This window comes from Anomalospiza imberbis, chromosome 6, assembly GCF_031753505.1.
Source record: "Anomalospiza imberbis isolate Cuckoo-Finch-1a 21T00152 chromosome 6, ASM3175350v1, whole genome shotgun sequence".
Lineage (NCBI taxonomy): Eukaryota > Metazoa > Chordata > Aves > Passeriformes > Viduidae > Anomalospiza > Anomalospiza imberbis.
The window spans coordinates 59,074,868-59,083,682 of NC_089686.1; the positions used below are offsets into that span (position 1 = coordinate 59,074,868).

Consider the following 8,815-nt stretch of genomic DNA (forward strand, 5'->3'; position numbering starts at 1 on the left):
CCCTGCATTCATCCTTTTCATCTCAATTTTTTCACTCTCAAACTGGCAGAGTTTTGAAAAAAAAAAAAAAATCCAGGTGATGTACAACTCAACCATCAGTGGTTAAAAAGAGATTTTCCTAAGAATGCTGGCTCCTTTAGATCAGAAGTCAGCAAAAAACAACCCCTCCCCCCCAGCAAACACCAAAACCTACATCTATGCTGGGTAAGGATGACTTTCTACAAAGCTGAAATATTCATGAGTAACAATATTGACATCTGACCAACAGTGGTTAGAATAAAGTTATAAACATACATTCCCTCTGGCCTTTCAGTCAATCATTACACTGCTAGAGAACACACTTTTACCTGAATTTTTACTCAGTGAGCATATAGGTTGTCCAAGTTCTTCCTCTCTCCTTCAAGTTTACACAGTGCAATTCTCTTTGAAGCACAGTTTTCTTTTTCTCATGAAGACAGCCTTGAAAATGTGAATTTATGTAAACTAGCAGTAAGGGCTGGACAGGACATATTCAGCCTCCTGCTTCCTAAGCCTCCTGCAGAATGAGTGAAGAGGGAGCTCACACAATCCTTTCTTCCCATACTGTAATGCAGAATACATCACAAACTGTATTTTGAATCCCAGCTCATATTAACTTCTCAAATGTCTGCTTTTAGATCTTTAACTACAGGGAAAAGTAACTATTAAGCTGGATTAGCAGGAAGCCCTAGGAAAAAATTTTCAAGCCTAAAAACACTAATGACCACATTCAGATGAGAGCTTCATGCAGCTCAGATGATTTTCAGCCTACAATCACACGTGGAATCTTTGAGACAGTTTCCAAGAACTGTCTATAATTTCTTATGCAAATTATAGGTGTAATTACTCAGACTTCTTTCCTACAAGCTTCTCGATGCTGAGCTGTGATGTGCAGCACTTTTAGGGACTGCACACACAGCTACAACAAAAAAGTCTCTCCTATCCAGAAACACAAGCTAAGCAGCCTGGTGAAAAAAGGGAGGATGGATTATGCAGCCGTGATAAAGGTTTGAGGTTGAGTCTCCACTGCACAGGAAAAACAGGACCAACATATTTATTAAAGAATAAAAAATACTTGCAAGAACTTTTTTTTTTGTAATAACACATAAAAAGGAGTGTATTTAGGGCCAGTGAAATCAGTGGTCTAAGTAAAACAGTGTTTTTAGCACAAAATCTATAATTGTTTGTAATAAGCAGTTGTAAGATCATTCAGTTTTGTGAGGAAGTGAAGGCAACTTGTTTCATTAAGATTACACCGTTTTCATTTTTAAAGGGACTCTCAAATCAATTTCATTAGCTTAAAGTAAGAAGTGGACAAGATATGATTTAGAATTTAAGGATATCAAACTTCTTTAAATTTAAACCTCAGAACTCTGTCCACTTGCCTGTTAAACAACTGACTCACTCATGTACTGAGGAGCAGATCACATCATACAAACTACAAAAGGATCTTTGTGTCTCAGATGTTCAGTCTCGTGGCATTTTGGCCATCATGGTTTAACTGCCTTTCTTTGCCACATGTTGTATCTGCAGCTATTTACGTTTCTGTTTCTTTTCAGTCCTTCCTCAAAACTCAGTAAAAACAGTGTTGATGTATGGAGTTTATTTGGTATAACTGCAATGCATTGCTGCACTTTGGTAAGCTGGTGTAGGTGTCCAGGACATGACAGAATTTTTGCTGTTTTATTCTAAAAAAACTTATCTCTTGTCAGGAATAAAAAAAATTAAGTAGCATATTTAAACTCTAAGTATTTTTCCGTTTTGAATTAGTTTCAACTCTCATTCTCAAGAAAAGTTCCAATTTTGTTTTGGTGGAAAGGCAAAAACACTTGCAAGGGAAGTCAAAGACCAAATACATCAGTAAATCAGTTTGACTTGGACCTTCAAAGGACCCCTTTGCCTTACAGCAAACAATTTTGAACACCTATTTTTTTAGAAGATAATTAGGTATGTATCGGAAAGATGCTCTCAGTGCTTTCAGCTCTGTAAGTTCTGCCCTGTTTGCCGAGGGAATCCACTGGTCCCTGCAAGCAAGATTGAGAGGCTCCCCTCTCCACCCTGTGCTCAGAGCCCCATGATTTTGAGAAAGTGAGAACGGGAAGCATGTCTGGGGACAGCTGTAGTGACCTCCTGCAAAGTGAAGCACTCAAAATTGAGGAAATTCCAAAGGTCACGTTGCTCTGGCAACCCTGGGGAAGGGATCGGTAGCCAGTGCTGCACAGGCACAAATCAGCATGCAAGGTGCCCTGATTTTCACATGCTTTTAAAAACACAGAAGAAAAATGCACCTGGACACTTATGCAAACTCTTAACCTGAAGGCTACAGCACGTGTAAAAGTCTTAATAAATAGCTGGTTATAGTAACAAATGGCTGCAGTGGTTATTCAAGCGTGCACATTTGTTTTAGGTGTTGTTAACAAATTTAAAGGCAAGGCCACAGAGAGCTGGCATGGAAAATGATGAATTGAGTAAATAGAAAAACAATGAACTGCTCTATTTTTTAATGTTTAAAATATTCTTAATTGCTATAAATAGGCTGTTGTTGATATCTGAGGAATTAACTAATCAGCACTTCTGGAGTCAAGTGTCTGAAGATAAATATCAGCACCTTAAACAAATTTTAAGTGGTAAAAAGTAAAACCCCACAAATTATAAACCATAAATATTGTGTTCAGCTTTTTTATTTCCTCCTTTAATATCCTGGATATTTAGGGGTCACACACAATTTCTATCTTTCCCTTCCCCTCAAGCCCTCATCAAGCCCTTGACACATAATTTTCTGGAACAGTTATGACAGGAAGTTAAGTATTCCTCTATCAAAGACCTAATTTCAAGTAATTTTCTATGTAATTTCCTTTTTCATATCTCTAATGCTGTAAGATCTATGCATAAACACACTGTAGTTAATGTTTAAAAAAGCCACAATATTATAACTTCTCAAATGCTCACCATACCTAATGCATAGCAGTAGCAAGATAAACAAGTGCTCTAGGAATATTATTTATTTTTTCAGTAAAAATAGCCTAAATCATTGATTGAAAAATAACAGAAAATAAAGAGGAAATGCACTAATCATAACTGAAGCATAACTTTTTAACAAAATTGCAATTTGTTCAGAAAGTGCAAGAAAACCACTACAACTGTTATTGCCCACTTGCTCTGATCTACAATGAAGGAAGTTGCTTAGTATTTAAATTATTCTGTTTTGCTCATCATTATTTTCAGTGCTCTGGAGTGAAATTCTACAAAGATTCCTATTACAAAGTTATACACCTTTACTACAGAAACCAAACGTTGAGTTTGAAAGTATTGTGAACCTTGAATAGGATTTAAGTGATAAAAATATAAAACTGTCTGGAAGTGTACAAATTAAAAAGCACAAATAAAAGCTATTTTCTAGCCATTCTACACAGTCACAGCTGTGCCCATCAGCTGCATGTCACCCAGCACGGACTTCAAATGAGACCCACCAGCACCTCCCCAACACACACACACACACAAAAAAATAGGATGAAGTGCTCTCTGTCTGGCCTGGACAGTTTCAATCCCTCATGAAGCAGAACAGAGATGTCCATCCTCCTCAGTTAAAGTGCTGTGAGACTCAGTGAATCTTGTGATGACATGTGGCTATTCAGGGGTGAAGGATGAGGTCACCAGGGAATATTGTGATTTCCTTTTATTTATCTAGGAACTCAGTGAAAATTTTATTCCACGGAACCTAAAGCCCATCCAAAGGAGCTCAAGTGAGTGTCAGTACTCTTTTTCTGTTTAGAAACCAAGTTCTAATCACTTATTAGAGGTGATTTAATAACCCCCACAAACAGGTTCTCCTTCAAGTTCTGGCTGGTAAATCCCATGAGGAAAATATTTTAAACTTGAATTAAAGCCTGTGTGTCTCTTAAGTACAATTTCCTCTGGAGGCCCCTTTCCCAGCAAGGCTGTGGCCAGTGGCTGGGCTTCTAACACAGCAGCCAAAGCCATGAGCTGCACACCAGCAATCTGCCAGCTCAGGAGAAGAGAATTCAAACATGAGTACTCCTTGCTCAACTTTTTAATTGTATTTACTTTTTAATATTTCTGTGCTAATACTGAAGCTTTAATACAAACCCATGTGATAACATATTTAAGTTTCTCATTATTTTCCAGTGAGCAATGATTGCAGGAGCTCTGGTTAAAAGGAAACTCAGTAATTACAGTGATGACTTGGTGAATTTGAAGAGATTCTGTAGCAAACTATATTGTGATGGGAGTTTTTAGACCTTACCTTACTAGTCATTAATCACAAAGGGAAATAATGGATTTACAAATTGATGACGCAGAGAAGCAGTTTGATATAAAATATTTGTAAAATAAAAACTCTATTAATTTGTTATGATATATTGCTAAGAACCAAAATCTACAGTCCTATAAGGAAACACATTTTAATAAATGGGTACAAGCTGAATAAAAGGAGAAGCAATGACTTGGTTAAAGCTCAGAGGGAAACAATGCCAAAGTCACGCACCTTAAATGAAGAATGAGTAGATGGATCTGATATATGGGGCGTTTTTTTAGAGGAAGCCTCTGTTTGGAGTGCAAGTCACTCCAGCTAATGGCTAAGTGATGTGCATTGACAATCACATTAGCCCTTTTTGCTATTTTAGTCAAATAAGGCTAATCATTTAGCGTGCCTAATTTATATAGCTATGAGGGCGGGTTATCAGCACAGATGTACCGAGGCATAAAAGACTTGGGAACACTGACCTATCTGTCAAATTTGATCAGGCCCAGTGAAATTCAATTTGTTAATCTTGCCTCACAGTCCTCCCCTCATGCAGTCTGAGCACTAATAGGTTTTGTGCTGCACTGAGAATGAGCACAGTGGGACTTGGCTGGATTAATCACAGTCATGCATGAGAGATGTTACCTCTTGGAGCAGAGGGTAGGACTTCTACAAGTGGAAGGCAAGAAGTCCAAATCTGTAAATACTTGTGATATATATTTGCATATACCCAGTTCTTACCCTAAAAGACAAGACTACAATCCAATATTTCATTGACAATGAAGCGAACAAAAGAAATGAGGGCTGATCAAAGAGATGCTCCCTTTTTGCCTGTGTACATATACATTTATACTCAAGCTTCAAAAGTTAAACAATGTCAGATATAAGTCTCTGGACTTCTCTAAAATGGGAGTAATGCTAACTTTGTGCCTAAAGATGAAGTTTCTGAGGCCAAGAGAAGCATGTGGCTCTCCTAGTACTCACTCAGGCCTCATTGCAAAAGAAAATGTCTTTTTTATCAGCAACCTAAGTTTACATCAGTCATGAAGTTTAACCTCGGTCTTTGAATCCTGGAGATGCGCATAAAATCTGGATACAGTGAATTGAAATAACACAAGCTCTTAAAAATGGATTTTTTGCTGTTTCCTGTCAACTCTGAGAGCGGCTACATTTGTACAGATGATTTTTCCCACATTTGAAGCTCTACCTGGATGGGATGTCTGACAACAAACCCAGATGTTTTCTGCTTCAAAAGTAATATTCAAGTCGTTTTGGCTTGGCAATTTGACCTTATCAATATGACAGCTGAACATACAGTGTTTTAATGCTTGAAAATTATCTAATTCCACGTGTGTTATTGATTGTGTGTACTATTTGAATAATTCCTAATTGCTGTCAGCTTCTTCTTTACTACATGTATTGTTTTGCTCTGATGTTTCTTCATGCTTGTAACTAAAAGATGCTAGTGATAACAACTTATATCATTGTCAGTCCTGGTTTGTTTCAGAACAGTCTTACAGCCATCCTTTCAAAGGGGTTTTCTACCTTGTTTTTTCTCTCACCACCACACAGGACAAGAGACCATTCCCGTTTTCCAGTCCCTGCCCAAATTGCATACAGAAGCTTACTGGATTGAATCAGGAAGAATCAAACTTGAATAATCATTCTGTTCCTCAGTTTCAGACAAACTGGGATAACAGCTGTAGTCAAGTATAGACTCCAGCAGATCTACTTGGTCCTTCAATCATGCCAGAATATTCAAGAAATTGCTCTGGAACACACAGAGCATTGGCTAGAAGAGAATGACAACAGGCTTAACCTGTCTTAAAAAGTTTTATCTATTCCTGGCAAAAGAAAATAATAAAGAAATAAGGTCAACAACCTTTCCAAACAATGAGTTTTTCCTAAGTGTAGGAATAAATAAATTTGTTTCTTTATTAGTACAGGTAGATATAACTCTGAAATCACATGGGAAGCATTCAATTAACATCCATGAGGCTTGACATAGGCACTGTCTGGAAAATATTTTGTTTCTTCTCCCATTAGGTATCTTTATATAAGCCTGTTCTCAATGTTATGCTGCCTATCAGTGGACATTAGATTGAAAATATAAATAATGCAAAGTCACAAAGTCAACTCTCCTGGAGAGGTTGCCAATCTTCTCATGATCACTGTGGAAATAAACTCCACTTGCCACTGGAGTTTATTTATGCCCCAGTCTTTTTAGTTTAGGGCTTGGTCACCAGCACAGAACAGCTGTGATCAGCTGATTTCCAGGGAATAATTCTTCCAATATTTGCTTTGCTTCTCTGCATTACTGTTCTACACCACCAAGACAGCCAAGTGATGGGGGTAAACGTGATGTCATTTGAAAACATGGGAAAATTTAATTCTATTCCTTATTTATAAAGACTAAACCCTGAAATGGTATGGCACAAACAAATATTCTGAAAAAGGAGCAGGGAAAAGAATATTGAAATCAACCAACCAACCAAAATAAAAGCTGCCTTCTGGCCTCAATTTTCTGACAGGAAACTTAGGAAAATAAATTATTTTCTCAGGCTGTCATATATTGCTATTTAATCAGTTATGCCACATATTAGGAGGCTTTCTTTCCATACCATGAAAAAACACCCAACACTAAACACCTATTGTCATAGCCAGGACTCGCCTCACAACTGATAGCTCCTGGGGAAAAAAATAAGCCTTTAATCTGAAAATCAATTTAAATAGAGTGACTCTTTTTTTATTTTCTTCCTTTTTCTGCCATCAGTGCATCCATGATATGCCCAATGTGTGCAGAGCTGTGAATTAATCACCGCAGAAGTGAGACACCCAGCTCCATTTGTGTGCAGCTGACTTCTGAGCACAGCTTCCATGGCATCCCAAGGCTTGCAGTGGCTAAAAACTATTTTAGTTCCCTAGTTTGTGAATTATGGTTTGGGACTTGCTTTTCCTATTCTCTCCTTATACATCCATGGGAAGTTCAATGCTTCCCTATCGACAGTGTTTTGTTAGGTGTGAAAAAATAAAATCTCACTAAACTTCCATTGGTTAAAATCTTGTTAGAAAAAGATTTAGCATTCAGGACTAGGAGATATATGTGTGATATTTCCTATTTGCCTAGAATTTCAGTCATTTCAGTTATATCTGTCCCATATTCTTATTTACAGCTCTGTGTATCTCAGCAGTCTGTTAAAGCTTGCACATTTAGAATAAAGTGAAGACTCATATGAGGATGCAAAAAACAAACCAAATCCTAGTGATTGTTTAAACTAAAAATTCTGGATAATAATCTAGCCTGATGGTGACATTTAAAGCCCCATATCCGTCTCTGGACAGAAAGCTTTCCTAGAAGAGCAGGAAGAAGATCAAGGAGCACCACAACTCCAGCAACAAGAGGCTGATGTCATTGACTTCATCACCAGGGAAGAAGGCTAAGCTTGGGTGTCACTATTTAGATTTATAAAACTTTAGTGAATTCTTTCCTATTGTGCACAAGTGAGATCATGGCCCTACGCTGACACTCCTTTAAGGAGTCCCTGCTGCATGGTGTGTGAGCACAGCCCCCAGGGCATAAGAAAAGAGATGTACATTTTTATGTATACACACAGATTTTTATATATCCACATGTGCGTGTCTTTGATGCAGGTATATATTATCCAGCTAGCCAGAAGTCTTGGTGAGAACTTTTTTAAAACCACATTAAAATACAAAACATACGAAATATGGAATGTTACCACGTGGCTGAGGATGCATTTAAGTTACCATAGAGCATTAAAACAAAGTAAACCTCTCTTACTTCAATATTCACCTGAGGGGAAATTGTAGGGTTTCTTTTACTTCCCTTATTTTTCTTTCAGCTTTCTCCACACAGCTATTGAACCAGAGTGTTAATAGTGAAATCTGCTTGTCAGAGAACTTGATAAACTGAGAATAATTATTAAAAAGTAAACCAGACATAGTTAAATCTCAAGATAGTGTGGTGCAAAATAATGTATTGTTGTACCTGCAATGATGTCATCCATTTGCTCCAAAGCTGCTTCCAGCATATGACTGGCATCAGAAGCCATCCTCTGGGATTTCTTCAGATCTTACTCCCTCTACTGAAAAGACAGAATGAACCATATACATTACACCAAATAGCCTGATGGCAAAATATATGTCACTGTCACATTATACATTAGGCTACGCAAACAAAATCCGTGCTACAGCTTAGTAATGCAGCCTAGTGATACAAAATACAGCCAAGTAATAAGAAAACTAACAAAATTGTTCCTGTTCTCGCTAGATGACTTGGAACTTCTGATTATTTTTTTTTTTTTAAAGAGATTTTACTAAAAACAGTCAAATGCAAATAAGAAAATCCCAAAGAACTTCAAATACTAGAAGCCCAATATTCTCCTGCTCCTCATCCTTAACAATGGTTTCCTAGATTCAAAATTCAGCGCATTTCAGCCTTTTCCTCTGTGGGGAAAAAGAGGATTGACTAAGGTTCAGTGAGGGAATGAAGACATGGGGCAGAAAATGCCTTGC

The 8,815-nt window shown here is 37.5% G+C and overlaps 1 protein-coding gene across 11 annotated transcripts in view; it reads right to left on the bottom strand.

Moving 5' to 3' along the window:
- The window catches only part of PPFIBP2 (PPFIA binding protein 2), a 77,641-nt gene extending 69,227 nt beyond the window's left edge, over positions 1-8,414 (bottom strand). For all 11 annotated transcript variants that reach the window (XM_068194717.1, XM_068194697.1, XM_068194710.1 and 8 more), the window contains exon 1: positions 8,289-8,414. In XM_068194717.1, coding sequence (XP_068050818.1) covers positions 8,289-8,352 — 64 coding nt within the window. In that variant the 5' untranslated portion in view covers positions 8,353-8,414. The remainder of the gene's footprint in view (positions 1-8,288) is intronic.
- Positions 8,415-8,815: the final 401 nt, after the last annotated feature.